Source organism: Ruditapes philippinarum, unplaced genomic scaffold, assembly GCF_026571515.1.
Source record: "Ruditapes philippinarum isolate M1 unplaced genomic scaffold, ASM2657151v2 ctg993_1_1_1_1, whole genome shotgun sequence".
In the NCBI taxonomy this organism is placed as follows: domain Eukaryota; kingdom Metazoa; phylum Mollusca; class Bivalvia; order Venerida; family Veneridae; genus Ruditapes; species Ruditapes philippinarum.
The window spans coordinates 12192-33710 of record NW_026863595.1 but is presented as its reverse complement, the minus strand read 5'-3'; the positions used below and the strand labels follow the sequence as shown (position 1 = coordinate 33710).

At 33.9% G+C, this 21519-nt stretch overlaps 1 protein-coding gene across 1 annotated transcript; it reads right to left on the bottom strand.

Moving 5' to 3' along the window:
- Positions 1-3306: 3306 nt before the first annotated feature.
- On the bottom strand, positions 3307-21508 carry LOC132722627 (small ribosomal subunit protein mS26-like). The gene is made up of 4 exons (XM_060707152.1): positions 21160-21508; positions 9963-10103; positions 7558-7681; positions 3307-3712 (listed from the first exon to the last, which is right to left on the bottom strand). Exons 1-4 carry the CDS (start codon positions 21375-21377, stop codon positions 3557-3559), a joined length of 639 nt encoding a protein of 212 aa, XP_060563135.1. The 5' UTR covers positions 21378-21508; the 3' UTR covers positions 3307-3556.
- Between the last annotated feature and the right edge of the window lie 11 nt (positions 21509-21519).

Here is a 21519-nt window from a genome sequence, read left to right as displayed (position 1 = left end):
TGACGAAAGTACCGCAGAGTGGCCAAAGAAATGGGCGTGCTGAGGCCTTTGTCAAATTTGTTGGGCTGACTATACGAGAATTTTTCCGTTTCTTGTAAAATCAGATGCTTTAATATTATTCCTGACAAGTATCAAAAAACAAGTTCCACTTTTATCAACTACTATCAACACACTATGAATCAAAGTCTCAGTAAATAAAAGAAAATAGAATATTGAAAAACATCTTTGAAAAATGTTACAAAAATATAAATATAAGTATAAACAAACGTGACAAACTAACTGGCGTATACCTTACCACGGATTTATACTATTTCGAGCTAGTAAGTCTAAATTTCGAGTTAATAAGTTAAAATTTTGAGATGAGTAACTCGGAATTCCGAGTTAGTAAGTCGAAATTTCTAGTAAGTAACTCTAAATTTCGAGATAAGTAACTTAATGAAAAACACACACCTGACACTAATGCTCTTCCGTAGGAAAGGTCCCCAAACTATGATCCAATTATAGTTTATTTAACATTAATTTTAACTGTACAATGCTGGAATATACTTGGACAAGTATACAGCAGCATAGAGAAACTGACAACGATAAGTTAGCAGTGACATCGAAGATCGAAATTCAGATTATTGTGAATTTCGAGCTAGAGTTGAAGTTCGAGCAAGCTTGAAGATCAAAATTCAGACAGTTTCATAAAGAAACTTTAAACCGAATTTTAATCGAAACTCACCTCCAGCTTGTAATTCGGCCTTTGCATATTTTGAATTTCGATCTTCGAGCTAGCTCCAGGTTGAAATTCGACTTTTGAAAATTTAGAATTTCGTTCGAAATTCGACACCAGCTCAAAATTTGGCCTTTGCAAATTTTGAATTCTGGTATTTGAGTTGGCTAGAAATTCAACTTCAGGCCAAAATTCAGCTGTGAAAAAGTTTGAAATTCCATCTTCAAGCTAGCTCTTATTTCATCTCCAGCTCGAAATTCGACTTTCGAAAATTCTAGGTTTTAGAGCTTTTAGTTGCTTATCACTGAAAGGTGCATGCGAAATATTTCAAGCAATTTAAACTTCAGAAAATGTTCTAAGAGTTTAAAATGAAGCTCTAAGCTCTTGGCATTTTGATTTCACACAAGTAGGCTTGTTTTACTATGTAAGTTTATATCAACTAAGTGGCTCCCAGGGTGGGCATGATTTATATAACTTTTGTGGGAGACTGCAAGGGACATAATGCCCAATGCTCTGGGTATTGTACATCCATAGAAAAATATTTTACCTTTACAATTCGATGAACTTAGTGACTCTAATTATGGGGTATACATAACTTACGAAGACATGTAACATACTAACTATTTAGGCTCTAGGCATTGTAGTTTCACAGAAGAAGACTGAACGTGTATATTTGTCTATATAAACTAGGGGCATGATTTATGTAACTTAAATAGTAGACCACAAGTTGATGCTACATGTCAAATATCTAAGCTCTGGACAGAAGTTTTTTTTTAAGTTATTTTTACTATAAAGTCTATATAAATTAGGTGACTCTCAAGGGCACTGCCAATTTTGATCCTAGGGGCATAAAACTCTTGTAGAGGTCCACTAGACAACCTACATACCAAATATATAAGGTCTTGGCATTTTAGCTTTACAACAGAAGACTTCAATGCAAGTTGAAAAACTATTTTACTATACAAGTCTTTATAAACTAAGTGACTGCCGGGCCGGGCCGAGAAAATTTTGACCTCTGTATTACATAACTTTTGTAGAAGACTTCAAGGTGATCCTACACCAATATACATGTATTTCCTAGCTTTGGGCACTGTAATTTCAGAAAAGATTTTTGACTAATTTTTACTATACAAGTCTATGTAAAGTGACACCCAGAGTGGGGCAATTTTTGTCCTAAGGGGCATATCTTTTGTAGAATTCTACTAGAGAATGTTATATACCAAATACATACTTGAAGAATCACAAAAGAATGTATAATGTATTTTCCTATACTAGTCTATATAAACTAAGTGATCAATTGTTTGGCAAGAGGCAGGATTTATATAACTTATGTAGAACACCACAAGGTGATGCATCCAAGCTCTGGGCATTGCAGTTTTATAATAGAATACTTAAATGTATAATTTTCAACTCTACTAGTAGCAAAACTAAAGTAGGGAATCCAGTTATGAAACCATACATACTTATTTGTACTGAATTTAATTTTAGCTTATTTATTTTTTGACTATGAATATAGCGACAAAAAATTCCTGATATATGGTAATGTGAATATATATGTATTCCATGTTTCATGAAATATTGTTTTGTTGCTTTAGCATCCAAAAATCTCAAAATGATGTATAAAAAATCTGCAAACTTCTATTTATCTATGTTTCAAAATGCATCCTCCTTTCTCAAATGATGTGCAGACTCTCCATGTAACCACATGTCTATGTTTCAAAATGCATCCTCGTTTCTCAAATGATGTGCAAACACTCCATTTAACCATCTGTCCATGTTTCAAGATCTCAAATGATGTGCAAACACTCCATTTAACCATCTGTCCATGTTTCAAGATCTCAAATGATGTGCCAACTCTCCATTTAACCATCTGTCTATGTTTCAAGATCTCAAATGATGTGCAAACTCTCCATTTAACCATCTGTCCATGTTTCAAGATCTCAAATGATGTGCAAACACTCCATTTAACCATCTGTCTATGTTTCAAGATACATCATCATTTCTCAAATGATGTGCAAACACTCCATTTAACCATCTGTCCATGTTTCAAGATCTCAAATGATGTGCAAACTCTCCATTTAACCATCTGTCCATGTTTCAAGATCTCAAATGATGTGCAAACACTCCATTTAACCATCTGTCTATGTTTCATGTTGCATCCTATTATTAAAAACCCTTATCCCAAAATGTCTATCCACTAAAATCAGATGTACAGCCTTATGGAAAATGCCATACTATAATGTGTATCAAATAGTTTTCAGGTGTTTAAAAAAGTAAATACACTCATTTTCTATCATATTAAATTTCTATCATTTAAGAATAATGAACACTTCAATATTTCTCAACAGCTTTGATTGTCATTATCTTAACATCAGCGAAAGTATGATGTTTCCCAATCTAGAGGTGTATGTATGGCTTTAATGACACAGGAAGACCTAAAATTTGTCTATTTCAGACACAAGAAAGCACATTGGTAGAACACCCACCTTTCACAAGCTGGGTACATTAGGCAGGATTCTAACAGTTGTGAAAGGATTGTAATGGCCAGTGAGGTTCCTTAATTTCAAGGAACTAAAAATTATAAGGAGAAATCCATTATGATCATCTATATTCCAACAGTTATCTGTGATGACATTTACAAATTCTTTCAACAACATATACACATAAAATATAGAAAAATAATTTTCCTCCACTTCATCGTTTTGCCTTTTGAATCTCATTAAAATTGAATGGCAACTCAATAATTGTATTTCAATTTATTACATATTGTATGCAATTGTAAAATTCAATTTTGTTAAATAAAACATTAAAGCTGCAAAAGTTTCCAATCTGATTTTCCTTCTAGCTAGATTTTTTTTGTTCAGCTTCAGTTTGAACAGGATCAGTTGTTTTTGTTCCATCTGGATTTAATGCAAAGTCATAATGAACACGAGAGTTTAACAGCTCTTCCAATGCATCATCCATGTTCTTCTCTGTAACATAATTATCTTTCCAATCCTGTAATTAAACAAAATGTACTGGTTAACCTTTTCCTTGCTGTATTTTCGAAAATCCTACATGGACATGTCCAGGATCAGGATCAAATTTAACTGCCCCTATCATGGCGTTAATACCCCAGCAAACCACTTTGTCAGAATCAACAGTGGCCATTTAGAGCTCAAGGACAACCTCCCTGCCAAAGCCAATGCATTGCTAAGTTATGTATTCTACATGCTTCAAATGTGAAAATGTCAAAATCAATACACTGCGGACAGGCATTCTTAAGCAATCGAGCAGACAAGCTTATTATAGTAAAAATCCCTGTGACCTTGACCTTTGACACAGTCACCAAAAAATCAATGGGGGTCATCTACTAGTCATAAACAACCTAAATACTAAATATGAAGACTGTTGACCTAAGCATTTGAGCCGACATAGTTTTTATGTCAAGACTCCTGTGACCTTGACCTTTGACCCAGTGACTTCAAAATCAATGGGGATCATCTAATGGTTAAGATCAACCTCAATGCCAACTATGAAGACTGTGGGTCAAAGGAATCTTAAGTTATTGGGCAGACAAGCTTTTTTTAGTCAAGGCTCCTGTGACATTGACCTTTGACCCAGTGACCTCAAAATCAATAGGGGTTATTTAATGGTCATGACCAACCTTCATATTAAATATGAAGACTGTGGGTCTAAGGAATCTTAAGTTATTGGGTGGACAAGCTTTTTTAAGTCAAGGCCCCTGTGACCTTGACCTTTGACCTCAAAATCAAAGGGGATCATCTACTAATAATGATCAATCTTAATACCAAATATGAAGACTGTGGGTAAAAGGAAAAACCGACAGAATAATGAATAATATTAAACAATAAACAAGAGCCGGTTGAACCGGGTGATGCTCCCCGAACAGGTTTTGGACACAGGAAGGTATACCTCTTGTTGTGTCAGAGTTATGTCACAGACAAAGTTCAAAGTGTAAAAACAACCCAAATATTGTGCATGACACATTGTCTAAATATGGTGATCATTTTTGTGAAATAGTTGTAAAATCCGATTTCAAATAACAAAGTTATGCGCCTGACATTATTTTGCTGCAAGGTCATGCTGTGACCTTGACCTTCAACGTAGTGACCTAAATGTTGCATGCGACACATCGATTCAATATGGTGATCATCTCTGTGAAATAGTTGTTAAATCCGACTTCCAGTAACAAAGTTATGTGCCGGACACGATTTTGCTGCAAGGTCATACCGTGACCTTGACCTTCAAGGTAGCGACCCTAATGTTGCGCGCGACACAATGTCTCATTGTGGTGATCATTTCTGTGAAATAGTTGTAAAATCCGACTTCAAGTAATGAAGTTATGTGCCGGACACAATTTTGCTTCAAGGTCATGCTGTGACCTTGACCTTCAAGGTAGCGAGCCAAATGTTGCGCATGACACGCCATTTTAATATGGTCATCATTTCTGTGAAATAGTTTTAAAATCTGACTTCAAATAAGGAAGTTATGGGCCGGACACAATTTTGCTGCAAGGTCATGCTGTGACCTTGACCTTCAAGGTAGCGACTTAAATGTTGTGCATGACACGTCATCTTAATATGATGATCATTTCTGTGAAATACTTTTTAAATCTAACTTCAAATAGGGAAGTTATGGGCCGGACACGATTTTGCTGCAAGGTCATGCTGTGACCTTGACCTTCAAGGAAGCGACCCACATGTTGCACGCGACACATCGTCTCAATATGGTGATCATTTCTGTGGAATATTTTTTAAATCCGACTTCAAATAACAAAGTTATGGACCGGACACGATTTTGCTGCAAGGTCATGCTGTGACCTTGACCTTCAAGGTAGCGACCCAAATGTTGCGCGCGACATGTCGTCTCAATATGGTGATCATTTCTGTGAAATATTTTTAAAATCCAACTTCAAATAACAAAGTTATAGACCAGACACGATTTTGCTGCAAGGTCATGCTGTGACCTTGACCTTCAAGGTAGCGACCCAAATGTGTGCGCGACACGTCGTCTCAATATGGTGATCATTTCTGTGAAATATTTTTAAAATCCGACTTCAAATAGTGAAGTTATGGACAGGACACGATTTTGCTGCAAGGTCATGTTGTGACCTTGACCTTCAAGGTAGCGACCCAAATGTTGCGCGCGACACGTCGTTTCAATATGGTGATCATTTCTGTGAAATATTTTTAAAATCCAACTTCAAATAATGAAGTTATGGACCGGACACGATTTTGCTGCAAGGTCATGCTGTGACCTTGACCTTCAAGGTAGCGACCCAAATGTTGCGCGCGACACGTCGTCTCAATATGGTGATCATTTCTGTGAAATAGTTTTAAAATCCAACTTCAAATCACAAAGTTATGGGCCGGACACGAATTCGGGACGTACGTACGGACGGACGGACGGACGGACAACCCGACGACTATATGCTCCCCCGAAATTTTTCGGGGAGCATAAAAAAGACATGATAAACAAAAACAATTTTTACTCAAAGGGATATTAATTTCATGACATTGGTGTTAGAGAAATAAAAAATGACACAATAATGTCATATGGGCGATGATTAGTTTAAATAAAATGCTGTGATGTATTAAAACGTTTCTAGTAAATGTTGTTCTTTTTTTTTCAGAGGAAAGGAGGTAATTCTTAAAATACAGATATTAGCAATTATCATGTTACCAATCCTGATATATGTGTTGTGGGGAAATGATTTTTAAGATACACATGTCGATGCCAGATTAATGAAACTTGCCATGTGTGAAATGAGAACAAATATTGCAGTATACATGTATTCTTATACAGAGTAAAAATTATTCTACATTCTAAGTTTCAGCAGCAAATCAGGACATGTATACTAATTACAGCTGGACTATGTCACTATAATCATTGAACAATCACGCTCAAAATGAAGTTACATGAATTCAAAATGATCGTCAAGTAATACAAAATAAACAGTTAACAGATAATTTGACATTCTCAAAGTAACATTTCCTAGTAGGGAGATATAGAGGATATTGAATGAATGTAGTTTAATAATAAATTTATTGAACAAGTTGAATAAAATCATATTATGCGAGCCTCCGGCGAGCATAATATTATTTTATTCAACAAGTTCAATAAATTTAGTATTGAATCTACACGAATATAATATTCTATTTAACACATACATAAAATAAGAACAGTAAACTGTTAAAATGAGTAATTTTTCAATGACGCGCCTATAGTGTAACGCTAACAATAACGTGCTTTAACGCTATGTTAATATATAGGGCAAATGACGTCAGGTCAAAGTGTTATTACACTAGTGTAATATCGTTTTTATTAAATGGCTTTTTTACACTCCTGCCCCGCAGTTTATGTGATAAATGAATAAATAACTTTTTTACAGTCATTCAAAAAAAAATAAAATAAATCCCAGTAGCACCTCTTTGAAGGAAGTTAATTATAAAACAAAATTTGAGATACACAATTCAGTGATATATAAGATGATAATGTTATAACATTGTGACATCATAGAGATGGATCAAATTGATAAATTAATTATACATTTAAATTAATTGATCAATTTGATCCATCTCTATGATGTCACAATAATGATATATGCTACACTTATCAATCAATCTGCTGTCAATTGCTCTCCATCTCATAAGACCATTTACCAAGTCAGTAATTGCTTGTCCCTTCATATTACATAACCCACATATAAATGTAATGACATTTTGTAACTATCCATAAGGGCCACAATTTCTATAAACAAATTTTATGACTAAACAAGACACACTTTTCTTAGGGGTGCAGCCATTCAATATAAAAAGAAAGAACAGTGGCAAACATACCTTTGCTTGAACTACTTTCTGTTTTGCCATTTCTTGTATTGCAGACAGTTCCCTTTCATCTCTGTCCGCAAATGCTTTATCACGAATCGCAAGTTCAGCATTTCTTCTTCTTACATCATTTTCTCTACAAACATTGTTAACTATCTTTTTAGTGGTTTAAAATAAAAAGAAATTCCACATATTTTACAAACTGAAGCATGATTTGAAATGCCTTAAAATAAATTAAAAATTCAATCAAACTAAGTCTATAAAATTATTCCATATTTTTAATGAGGAACAATTAATTCTTACATAGATGTTGATTTGTTTTTTCTAAAAATTCTTGAAATATTGTACCACTCACAATGCATTCATGAAGAGTGTCAAACCTATAAATTTTATCTAAATACATGTACATGTATATGTGAATAATGTTTATTTAATGTTTATAATGTTCAAAATCAAACTTCATGTTAAAGGCACTTGAGCCCCAGAAATGAATATTTTTTTCTTTCTCAAGAAAAGGCAAACATGAGTTTTATATCACTTACATTTTGTAGATAATGGTTTTAGCATATGCTAGGTGCTTTAGCGCTAAATATGAAACTATTTGTCATAAAAGTAGTAAAATGTAAAAATTGTAGTATTTTGACTTACATACAATATACTAAAATCACTTCAACTGTACTAATTGATGAAAAGCAATAGAAGCAAATATGATTCAGGTCATTAGCCAAGGATGGCAATGAAAAACTTCAAAACTTAAATATGACAGGAAAAAAAAAGTAAAAAAAAATTTTTGAAAAATAAATATAAAACCATTTTAGGGCATAATGGGCTTTAAACATTTTAGGGCATAATGGGCTTTAAAGACCTTTTCCGGAGTTCTCATATAGACATATAGGCAAAATTAAAACTGTTCCGTAGAATTTCTTTAAAATTTGCATGCTATTAGAATATGATAACAGAAACATTTTAAACAGAAAAAAATTTGAGGTCACTGTTCTCATTTTCGAGGTATCTGCCCTTGAGTTAAATTTAAGGGCAGATAATTTACAATGACGCGAAACAATACATTTACGGACAAAAGCCCCCCCCCCATCTAAAAATGACAAGGTGGACAAAAGCCACCCCATGAAATTTACAAGTAGGAAAAAAGCCCCCCCCCCCCATCAAAAATACAGGTAAAAGCCCCCCCCCCCCCCAGTCCATCAAACAATTGTTATTGAGAATCTCGTCAGTTTAAATCTGGAACTTGAGACAAGTCAAAATCAGTATGTTTAATTTAACAAATAAATGCAATTGTTTTAAAGATAATTTACATTTAGATTTTTAATGTCCTACACTCCAAAATGTGACCACTAGAGTGTTGACAAGGTTTTTCCATATTTAGGCAGTGTGACCCAGTTTTTCATCCGAGATGACCCATGCTCGAACTTGACCTAGAAATCATCAAAACAAACTTTCAGACCAATTAACAGGATATTTGGATCAAAACAGTAGCCACTAGAGTGTTAACAAGGTTTTTCTATTTTTAGCACCTGTAACCTAGATCCGAGATGACCCATGTTCGACCTCATCCGAGCTATCAACTAGATAAGCATCCTGACAAAGTTTGATGATGATTGAGGCAAAAATGTGACCACTAGAGTGTTAACAAGGTTTTTCTATTTTTAGCTCCTGTGACCTAGTTTTTCATCTGATATGACCTATGTTTGATTCATCCGAGCAATTACCTAGACAAGCATCCTGACCAAGTTTTATGATGATCGAGTCCAAAATGTGACCACTAGAGTGTTAACAAGGTTTTTCTATTTTTAGCTCTTGTGACCTAGTTTTTCATCCAAAATGTCCCATGTTCGAACTCATCAAGCTTTTACCAGGATATGCATCCTGAGCATCCTGACCAAGTTTGATGATGATTGAGGCAAAAATGTGACCGCTAAAGTGTTAACAAGGTTTTTCTATTTTTAGCTCTTGTGACCTAGTTTTTCATCCAAGATGACCCATGTTCGAACTCATCCGAGTTATTACCTAGATTAGCATTCTGACAAAGTTTGATGATGCTTGAGGCAAAAATGTGACCGCTAGAGTGTTAATGAACAAGAATGGATGGACGCCAGACGACAGACGCCAGACATACAACGATCCTAAAAGCTCACCCTGAGGTAGCTCAGGTGAGCTAAAAAGCTAGTTAAGTTTTTGGAAAACCAAGTGGTTAGAATATGCACTACTGAATAATTTTGAAAAATTTCAATTAAAAAGTTTTTGGCCAAAGAAAAGCAAAAAGGCAATACATTTTGCCATGTTTATTAATTACACTTTGCACTGGGGCTACATGACAGTAATGATATTACATTTTCTATGTAAAGTGCTGTCACACCTGTGCACTGCCCCAATACCTGAATATAAATAATATAAGATACCTGATTACAGCAGTTTTAGCATTCCACACACGATTTCTAACTTCCATCATATAAAACAACTGTTCATTTGAAAATGTTGTTTTTTCTATGATTTCCTTCTTCCTCGCCTTGATCAGCTCACTATGTGTTTGCAGATACATCCTGGAAAATAGAACAAAACACTCTCAAAGTTTGTAAAGGTAGTCAAGTGAGCTTGAAGAAATAGATATTTTCCATCATTATGTTGTGGTCTGGACCAGAATTTCTGTCTCCAAGGATATACTGGCTCACTGGGAGACAAAGTGGCTTGCAGTTCATATATAAAATGTTCAGAAGTGAAGTCATTTTGGAATACACAAATCATCTTACACCCTAACTTACTGATGAAATTTCAGAACTTATTAGAAGATTTATCATTATCATTTCAATAATCATATGAAAATATTAAATTTACTGAATGTGAGGGCCATTATGGTACTAGACTGCTAACCTGAGATGCTTGCTAGAAAAGTCATACTTTTTCAAAGTAAAAATAAATCACTACATCACACACTGGCAATGTAATTTATAACCAAAGGTGCATGGCTAATATAACAAGAGCCATGTCAACATGGCCATCCCCCGCCGAATGTGTTTGCTCATTGGAAGAATGTATATGTAGTAGAGCAGAATAACTCCATTTTAAGGTCTTTTGGTAATGAAAACTGATGGCTATAGTGATTACAGATTTGAAACCTATGTGAATACTGATGGCTTAAAATAACAAAGGGCAATTACTGAAAAATAATGCAGGGTAGGTTATCTTTCTTGTGTGCTGCATCCCTCCTCAGTAAAATCTATCCACCTATGAAGTTTCAAGTTGATACCTCAAATACTTTTAAGAAAAAAATTGAATTGAAAAATTAAGTATGAAAAATAACAAAGGGCAATAACTAAACAAGAGGGCCATGTTGGCCCTGAGGTCGCTCACCTGTATATAGCCCCCCCCCTCCCCCCGGGCAAATTTTTACCCAAGGGCTTTTATTTGAACAGACTTGGTAGACACCCATAAGAAGATGTTTCATGCTAAACATCTAAGTTCTAGCTCATTGGGTTTTTTAAAAGAAGATTTTTTAAGTTTTTACTATACACATATAGTTAAAAACAATGACACCCCTGGGGCAGGGCCAGTTTTGACCCCTGGGCTTTTATTTGAACAAACTTTGTAGATATTTACTTAAAAATGTTTCATGTATAATATCTAAACTCAAGCTATTTGGGTTTTTTCAAAGAAGATTTTTAAGTTTTTGCTATACACATATAAGGAAAATCAATGACCCCCGGGGTGGGCCAGTTTTGACCCCAGGGCTTTTATTTGAACATACTTGGTAGACACCCATTAGAACATGTTTCATGCTAAATATCTTAGCTCTAGCTCTTTGAGTTCTTTAAAAGAAGATTTTTTAAGTTTTTACTATATGCATATAGGGAAAATCTATGACCCCCTGGGACAGGGCCAATTTTGACCCCAGGGCTTTTAATTGAACAAACTTGGTAGACATTCACTAGAAGATGTTTCATGTCAAATATCTAAGCTCTAGCTCTTACGGTTCTTTAAAAGAAGTTTTTTTTAAGTTTTTACTATATGCATATAGGGAAAATCAATGACCCCCCGGGGCGGGGCCAATTTTGACCCCAGGGCTTTTATTTGAACAAACTTGGTAGACACTCACTAGAAGATATTTCATGTCAAATATCTTAGCTCTAGCTCTTTGGGTTCTTTAAAAGAAGATTTTTTAAGATTTTACAATATGCATATAGGGAAAATCTATGACCCCCTGGGACAGGGCCAATTTTGACCTCAGGGCCTTTATTTGAACAAACTTGGTAGACACTCATTAGAAGATGTTTCGTGCTAAATATCTTAGCTCTAGCTCTTTGGGTTCTTTAAAAGAAGATTTTTTAAGTTTTTACTATATGCATATAGGGAAAATCAATGACCCAGTGGGGCGGGGCCAATTTTGACCCCAGGGCTTTTATTTGAACAAACTTGGTAGACATTCACTAGAAGATGTTTCATGCCAAATATCATAGCTCTAGCTCTTTGGGTTCTTTAAAAGAAGATTTTTTAAGTTTTTACTATATGCATATAGGGAAAATCAATGACCCCCTGGGGCCGGGCCAATTTTGACCCTAGGGCTTTTATTTGAACAAACTTGGTAGACACTCATTAGAAGATGTTTCATGCCAAATATCTAAGCTCTAGCTCTTTCGGTTCTTTAAAAGAAGATATTTAAAGATTTTTCTTTCGGTTGCCATGGCAACCAGAGTTCTGCATGAAATGGAATTCTTTGAACAATCTTGATAGAGCTTCATACAAAGAGTATTCCTGCCAAGTTTCATTAACATTGGCCTTGCGGTATCATAGAAGATGTCCTTAGAATATTTAAAATGTGGACGGACGACAGACGACGGACGTCATTTTGTTGGCCATCCTAAAAGCTCACCTGCACTTTGTGCAAGGTGAGCTAAAAATTATAAAAGGTAGACTTATCATTCTTGTGCACTGCAAACCTCCTGAGTTAGATCTATGCACCTATGAAGTTTCATGTTGATATCTCATAGGCTTTTAGAGTTTCAAGTTTTTTTGTTTTTTTGACTGTGTTAATTTTGTAAGTTAATTTTACTTTTTAAATTGCAGATTAAAATGATGCACTGATGAAAGTATTATGTTTAATGATAAATAAAATGAATTGTATGAATGTTCAGTATATGTGTTAATATATGTTAAAATTGTGATAACCATTTAATCATTTCTTTTTACATGTTATATTTTCTTTGATTGATAATTATGTGTTCTTTTGTGTGTGTGTGTGTGTTTTTATTTTTATTTTAGAAGGCCGCATTGTAAATAAGATGTTGCAACCTGTATATGTCTTAATGTGTTACCTTCGGTAAATAAAGTTATTATTATTATTATTATTATTATTATTATGCTCTGGACAAAAATTAATTTTGAAAAATAACAAAGGGCAATAACTAAACAATTATGCAGGGTAGAATTATCGTTCTTGTGCACTGCACTCCTCCTCAATGAGATCCATCCAGCTATGAAGTTTCAAGTTGATACCTCAAATACTTTATGAGATAAGCTCCGGACAAAATATTAAGAAAAAGAACAAAGAGGAATAACTCAAAAATTGTATAGGGAAGAGTTATCATTCTTGTGCACAGCATTCCTCCTCAATAATATCTATCCACCTATGACATTTCATGTTGACATCTCAAACACTTTTGAGTTATGCTCCACTCGGGTGAAAAATTAGGTATGAAAAATAACAAAGGGCAATAACTCAAAAATTATGAAAGGTAGAGTTATCATTCTTGTGCACTGCACACCTCCTGAGTGAGATCTATGCACCTATGAAGTTTCATGTTGATATCTCATAGGCTTTTTGAGTTATGCTCTGGACAAAAATCAATTTTGAAAAATAACAAAGGGCAATAACTCAAAAATTATGCAGGGTAGAATTATCATTCTTGTGCACTGCACTCCTCCTCAATAAGGTCTATCCACCTATGAAGTTTCAAGTTGATAACTCAAATACATTTAGAGATATGCTCCGGACAAAAATGTTGGAGGGAAGGACGGACGGACGACGGACGGAAGTTCTAACAAGAGAGTAATAATGTGGCTACTCTATTGTTCTCTCTATTGTTCTTTTTAGCCACACAAAAGAAAATAGCCACATAAAAGCATTACGGAATGAATGACATCAAAGAGAAAGAACAGTTACCTATTGTCCCTCTAGCCACATAATTACTGTCCTGTGAGTGCGGACGGACGCCGGACGAAAAGCGATCACAAAAGCTCACCCTGTCACTTTGTGACAGGTGAGCTAAAAATACAGGATTTACAGTACATAATTATAAGGAAAATCAATGACCCCTGGGGCCGGGCCAATTTGACGATAGGGCGTTCATTTGAACAAACTTGGTATACATTCACTAGAAGATGTTTTATGCAAAATATCTAAGATCTAGCACTTTTGGAATTTCACAAGAAGAGTCTTTAAGTTTTAACTATATATATGTATATATAAGGAAAATCAATAACCCCCTGGGATGGGGTTTATTTTGACCCTTGGGCTTAAATTATTTGAACAAACTTTGTAGATCGACACCCATTTGAAAATCTCTTATGCTTAATATCTAAGCTCTTGCTCTTTGGGTTTTTTTTTAAAGAAGATTTTTAAAAGTTTTTACTATAGTCATGTAAGGAAAATCAGACCCCCGGGACAGGGCCAATTTAACCCTGGGGCTTTTATTTGAACAAATCTGGTAGACACTCACTAGAAGATATTTCATGCTTTTTTGGGGGGATTTTACTCATTACAGGATTGGAGAAGTACCTCTACTGGTTGGGGACCACCAAAACCGGACAACCACCAAACCCGGACGGCCCAAAAAATGCTTAATTAAGTATTTTCTTTGTTCAGTGGTTGTCAGTCCTTTTTTTATCAACAATAAATCCATGTTTCTTCTAAAATTAAGTAAATAAATTTATTTCAACCTCCGTAAATGGTAATATTTTAATGTCTATTTCAAGAATGTTGACATAGAAATTTGGGGGTCAAGAAAGCAATGCCTGACCTCATATACCAGCTATAATCATTTGCAGAGTAAACAATAGAATATCCAAAACTTCAGCATTTGTTGCTGAAATATTGTATAACATGTTAAAAATCAAAAATTAAAACACCCAAGCTTTTATCTGAATTAAATCACATCATGTACATATCTGTCCGGACACATGGTACTGTAGTGTAAACAATTTAGGTAATTTTTATACCCTCCTTGTAGGGCCTCAGATACAAGTGTCAATACAATCAGAAATAAACAAACTAGTTTGCTGGTTAGGAGAAAAACCTAGCTGAACTGTGTCAAATTCATTAGGTCTCTAGGTTAAAAATTATGAAATCTGTACAGAAAAATGTGAAAAAAGTGTCCGGTTGATGGTCCCCGACCAGTAGACGCTTGCAAAATTCATGATCACAAAACAGAAGTTGATTAGACAAATATCGTGTTTTTCACTGATTATTACATTTTTCATGCATTGACATACAAAAATTGGTGTGGTAAAAAGGCAAGATTTTAGCATTAAATATCATTTAAGCGCCTTGTCCGGAATACAATATTTAATTTAGCTGTTTAATCAATGTGGTGCTCCAATCCTTTTTTTAGTCTCACTCATTTTTCTACATCATACTGACCTAGACATGTACTTAAAACTAGTTACCATGTATAAGTAATGCATGATCATGATCATGATGCTACTGTTGTCTGCTTCCTGGGTGTCATAACCAGTTATCACACATGAATAATGACCAACATAAGGGGGTTCTAAATAATTTTGAGGGTAGACCACCTATTCTCACAAGATAGGCCCAAGTTTGAAATTTGAGTGTCTCTTGACAAAAGTTAAAACATATACAATTATACAGTTGAGTTTTGTTATTTTTTCAACATTATATGGTTCCTTCTTTTAAATCATATTCACAATAGATGTCAGAAACTGGTATTTAGGAAAAGAAATGAACAAATAATATCAATTTAAAAGAAAAATATGCTGTCTCTGTAAAGGGTTACATGATTTAACACACAAGTGCTGCATCAATTTGTTAAAAACTGAACATATCTTTTTAATTTTTGTTTCACGACATGTTGAAGTTTGAAAATTAAAAGAATTTCTGAGTGAAGCTCTTTGCATTATTCGTTATAAAATAAAACTTTCTTGTCTCCAAATCCAATGTAATCTACGTTACTTAGTTTGCACACAAAAAATGCATAGGCAATAAACACATTAAAAGGTGTTTAAACAGATGAAAATACTAACAAAACATAGTATATAAACAATACGCGATACAATGATTAACTCATTTCATAAACTAGAAATGTGTCCATAGGACACGGGTGCCCCCACCGCGCCACTGTTCTGTCAATCTTTTTACTAAGTCAAGGGAAATAACTCTACAAATATTTGATAAATCCACAAGCGAAACCCCAGGTGCAAATCTAAAATATGCTGAGCAACCTGCCCATAAGGTTTAATGACTATGTCAAATCCAAGTTGAAAATTGCAAAAATTTTCTAAGTGAAGGGCAATAACTCTAAAAATACTAAATAAATCCAGACAAAAAAATACCTGGTGCACAACTGCACATGCTGATCAATATTTCTGTAAAGTTACATGACTCTAGGTCAAATACTTTTTGAGTTAGTATTTTCAGAGTTATTGCCCTTGACTTAGTAAAATTTTGCAATTTTCAACTTGTGTCGCAAGTAACTCAAAAAGTATTTGACCTACAGTTATGAAACTCAGCGTTTTTTTTCTCTACTTTGGGAATGGTGCCGGTACCAGACTGTTTGGGAAAAAATGCGTTATTTTGACTAAAATTAGGAATTTTTTCAATGCATTTTTTCAGCTACAAATGAGATTTGACATCATGAATAAAGATAGCTAACAGCTTCTACTGTCCAGATAGAACTATTGAGTGGTGATTTATATGATTATGTTGGATTTAACTGATTTTAGAAAAATCACTTGGCCTTGTGGGCATTTTGAACAGCCATTTTGGGAATTTAACATTGGAAATTGGGAATTTTAACGTCTAATTTCTATTTGGAATGGTACCGTTTTAGGGTAGTAGTTATATAAAGGAAAAAAACACTGAAACTTTACAGGAATGTTGATCAGCATGTGTAGTTGTGCACCTGGGTATTTTCGTCTGGATATTTTTTAGTATTTTCAGAGTTATTGCCCTTGACTTAGTAAAATTTTGCAATTTTCAACTTGTGTCGCATGTAACTCAAAAAGTATTTGACCTAGAGTCATGAAACTTTACAGGAATGTTGATCAGCATGTGTAGTTGTGCACCTGGGTATTTTCGTGTGCATATTTTTAGTATTTTTAGAGTTATTGCCCTTGACTTAGTAAAATTTTGCAATTTTCAACTTGTGTCGCACATAACTCAAAAAGTATTTGACCTAGAGTCATGAAACTTTACAGAAATGTTGATCAGCATGTGGTATTGTGCACCTGGGTATTTTCGTCTGGATATTTTTAGTATTTTCAGAGTTATTGCCCTTGACTTAGTAAAATTTGGAAATTTTCAACATGTGTCGCACATAACTCAAAAAGTATTTTGACCTAGAGTCATGTAACTTTACAGGAATATTGATCAGCATGTGCAGTTGTGCACCAGATATTTTCGTCATGGATTTATTTAGTATTTTTAGAGTTATTGCCCCTTAACTTAGAAAATTTTTGCAATTTTCAACTTGTGTCGCAAGTTTCTCAAAAAGGATTTGACATAGTCAATAAACCTTATGGGCAGGCTGCTCAGCATATTTTAGATTTGCACCTGGGGTTTGGCTTGTGGATTTATCCAGTATTTGTAGAGTTATTTCCCTTGACTTAGTAAAAAGATTGATGGTGGGGGCACCCGTGTCCTATGGACACATTTCTAGTTTATTATAGTTTTAAGATTATAATTGAATTATACATCTTTAATTTCAATGAAATTAATCTTGTACACTTATAATTCAAACATTTATTGCATATATTAGTTACGTCATGGCCCACTAAGTTATTAACAAATCCTTTTTTTGGTGTCCATTTTTACTTACCAAAGATTTTGTCCATAAAGTTTTTTGTCATATGTTGATCTTCACAGATACATGTATGTTATCTGTGTTATAGCAGATCATCTAAGATTTTACCAAAGGTGTAACAAATGTGATACCAATGTTGGTAACGTAGATTACAAAAATATCAACTTGTGATATCTGCAACACCAATAAGTTAGTTCTCCAAATATTTGACATGTTCCTATATTGTAGATCATTATATGGTAGTTTAATGTAATAACTCTGTTTGTTCCATGGAGAAAAAACTGTAATTTAGGCATAAATAAATGGTTTCTAAAAATGGTAACGTTGATTACAAAATAAGTAACGTAGATTACTTTTTCTTTGTTTCAGCAAGAATGGGTATATCATATGCTGAAATACAGCGAGCCTTTTTGTGGAAGGAAAAAATCAACATAAGGAGTAAAATAACTAGAAAAAAGAACAAAAAAGAAAAAATATACTGAGCTACAACAGTTTAAAAGATAGATCAGGGGGGGGGGGGGGGGGGGGGGGGTCTTTAGCGACCAGAACATAGAATGGGCCCGAAAAAAATGTCAAAATTGACACAGAATGAAAGAGGATTGAGACACAAATATAAGTTAATACAATTAATTGGTCTGGTTGTGTTCAAATGAAGACAGACTGATTGTCGATGATGAAAATGTGTACGTTCAAGCACCCGAAAACATGAAAAATAGTAGTTAGGCACATTGGTACCCGGCTTGGACTGATTGAACAGGTTGTCGTAGGCTAATGACGATTTTTCTTGTTTCATACTAGCAAATCGAAAATGTAAAGCAGCAACTTTCAATTGGCCAAACAATGCCGACAAATTTGTGTCAAGTTAGAAGAACGGTTTTCTGGCATAGAATGAGTCATACAAAGTTAGTTGTTATGTGCCGCTCTTTCAGGTTAAAAGAGGAAGAGATAAGATAAATTTAAGGCGCCACATTCAAAGCTTTCACTTTTGTTCGAAAATGTTTTTTTTTTTTCCAAAATTAAAAGTATTTACAGTAATTTTATCTTAAGAAAAGTGCAACATATCACTGTAAGTACTACTTTTAAAAAACAGTGTCTAAAGATCTATTTAATTTTTTAAAAACGACGGTGATGTTTGTTTCTAAAAAATAGAAAATCGGAAAACGAATCACACGCTTTACTAATATACAAATAGATAGCGGACATATAGATTAGAGGAATCCAGGAGTTTAATTATTGATTCTGTAATTTATGATGGCAAATATAATTTTCCACCATATTTTTTTATTTGACTTTTATATAAACAGAAGGCCGCTTTAAATAAATGATTGTACGGCTTTGTTTCAAACAAATCCGTTGTTTTTTTGTTTTTGTTTTTCTTTTTTAACCTTCAATAAACATCATGTTTAACAAGAGCTGTCCGTAAGACAGCGCGCTCGACTTTTTTATTGCTTGCCAATAAAAAAAGTTTTTGCAGTAAAAGGCAATACAAGAATCTCTGTATTTTTAAAGTGAACTAGTTGTTTGATACCCTTGAATATTACAGCAATGTTTATATGACATAATTTATGGTAAAGTGAACAAGTGGATAGGAATGAATTTTTTTAGATTTTTTAAGTTTTTTAGTGCTTGCCTATAATACAAAACATTGACAGTTTAAGGGCCATAATTCAAATAAAATCTTTGACAGAATTACCTTCTCCTGGACATGTTTGGGAATCATGATTGTAAACAAGTATTCCAACTTTCAAATTAATATCTCAAACAGTTCAGTCAAAAAGTGGACTGGTACTAAAAACTTAACCAAGATTCTAAGTCGATAAAAGGCCTTAATTTTTAAAACAAATCCTTGACAGAGTTACCTTCTCTTGCGTACAGATGGGGGTAATAATGTGAAATAGCATTAAAAGTTTCAAAGCAATATCTCAAAGGGTTAAGGCAATAAGTGGATTTTACCCATATTCAATGTATTTTCTAAGTCAAAAAGGGGCATAAATTCTGTCAAAAAACCTTGACAGAGTTATGTCCTCTTGTCTGTTTGATGAAGGTTGTGATGGTAAACAAGTATGGTCAGTTTCAAAGCAATACCTCAATGGTTTTGAAATAAAGTGAGGTGGTACAAAAAACTTAACCAAGCTCAATACACTTTCTAAGTCAAAAAAGGGCCATAATTCTGTCAAAAACCTTGACAGAGTTATGTACTCTTGTCTGTAGATGGAGGTTATGATGGTGAACAAGTATGGTAAGTTTTCAAAGCCATACTTGTACTACTTCTGAAATAAAGTGGGGTGGTACGAAAAACTTAACCAAGGTGTGACGCCAACGCCAACGCCGACGCCGACGCGGGGCGAGTAGGATAGCTCCCCTTTTTTTCATAGAAAAGTCGAGCTAAAAATTAAACGAAAATTTTCTTATGCGCTTGATCACGACTTTTCTTATTTTCAATTTTATGAATTAATTGATTTTCCTTTTGCTAATAGCTCGGAACATCAACATTTTATTGTTTGACATGTTCCAACAATATATAAAATTTCCTTGAATATAAAGGTAATCTAGTTACCATGACTGGTCCAATTCTTTTACTTTGTTTCATTTGTTATTTTTGGTCTGAAAGTAACAGCTTTAAACGCAAGTCATAGGCTTTGTTATATTTTAATAACTTTTTTATATATACTGATAAAAAAGATAATGTCTTAATAGGCTTCATCACGAGGTATTTTTACGGACTTAAGCTATTAGTTTGGTTAAAGAAAATGGATAAATGAATATGTTTGAAGCATAAACCTTTCATATAAATTTATCTCAGTCGACTGAAACTTATTACTGATAATTACATCTAAGATTATTCAAAAGCAAAAGAAAATGAAACATAGCTGTCATTTTAGTCCTTAATCTTTGGAGTTTTTTTTGCTGTTGCCAGTTAAAGATGCATACTTGTGTAATTTAAACGTTACATTTCCTAGTTGTGTTTGTATTGGTGTATGCTGCATACAATATTTTTTCAAAGTCAAAATACTGTTTGTACTGTTTAATATTTGGTGCTTATAATTCAAATAAAATCAGCTAATATAAGTACAAACAATGAGTTGTTTAATGTAGCTATTATTACTGATGATCATATTTTCCAGAAATATTCAACCCAACATAAATGAAAACGTTAAAGCTTGGTGTACGGTTTTATTAAAACCTGTGCATAAAATATGTAATGTTACTTTGGGCAAATAATTTTATCGAAGTGACAATCTGTATCAAGTGCTATTATATAGAATATAATCAAAATATCTTTAATATGAACCATTGGTTTATTTTAAGTTAAGGTAACGTAAATTACATTTTACAAAAGTACTCAATTTGTTTCAGTGGCTGTTCTACAGGTATTAACAGAGTTTGATTGCTGTAACTTTCCCAATTTGTCAGACACATATCTCTTTAACCATCTATGTAATAAAAAATTGATAAAAAACAAGTTCATTTTTTAACATTTTGTCAATTTAAGTTGGGCCTATCTTGTGAGAATAGGTGGTCTATTCAATGAAATTGGAATCAATGGAATAAAAACAAATCTTACAATATTGATTTCCTAGCTGTGTTATATCTATTTAACCATTCTGTCATTTTCTCATTTTCAACTGGATCGAGTGGTGTTGGTTCTCTCACTTTGAAAATTTTACTTGGAGCCTTTGGTACCCATCTTGGTTTTCTGAACCTCACAAATGTTTGGTTATAGTTCACAACATTGTTTGTGCGTCTGAGAATATTACAAGCGCAAAAAGCTGTACAAGACATGTTGATGGAGAAAAACTATTTCATTGATTAAGTTCCAGACGCTTAAAAGTGTAGAACGTTTTCTTTTTTTTCAGATTTCGACATTGACGTCCATTTTGTCTGTCATGCCGTTATTCATGTGTAAGCTATTCATGGATTGGCC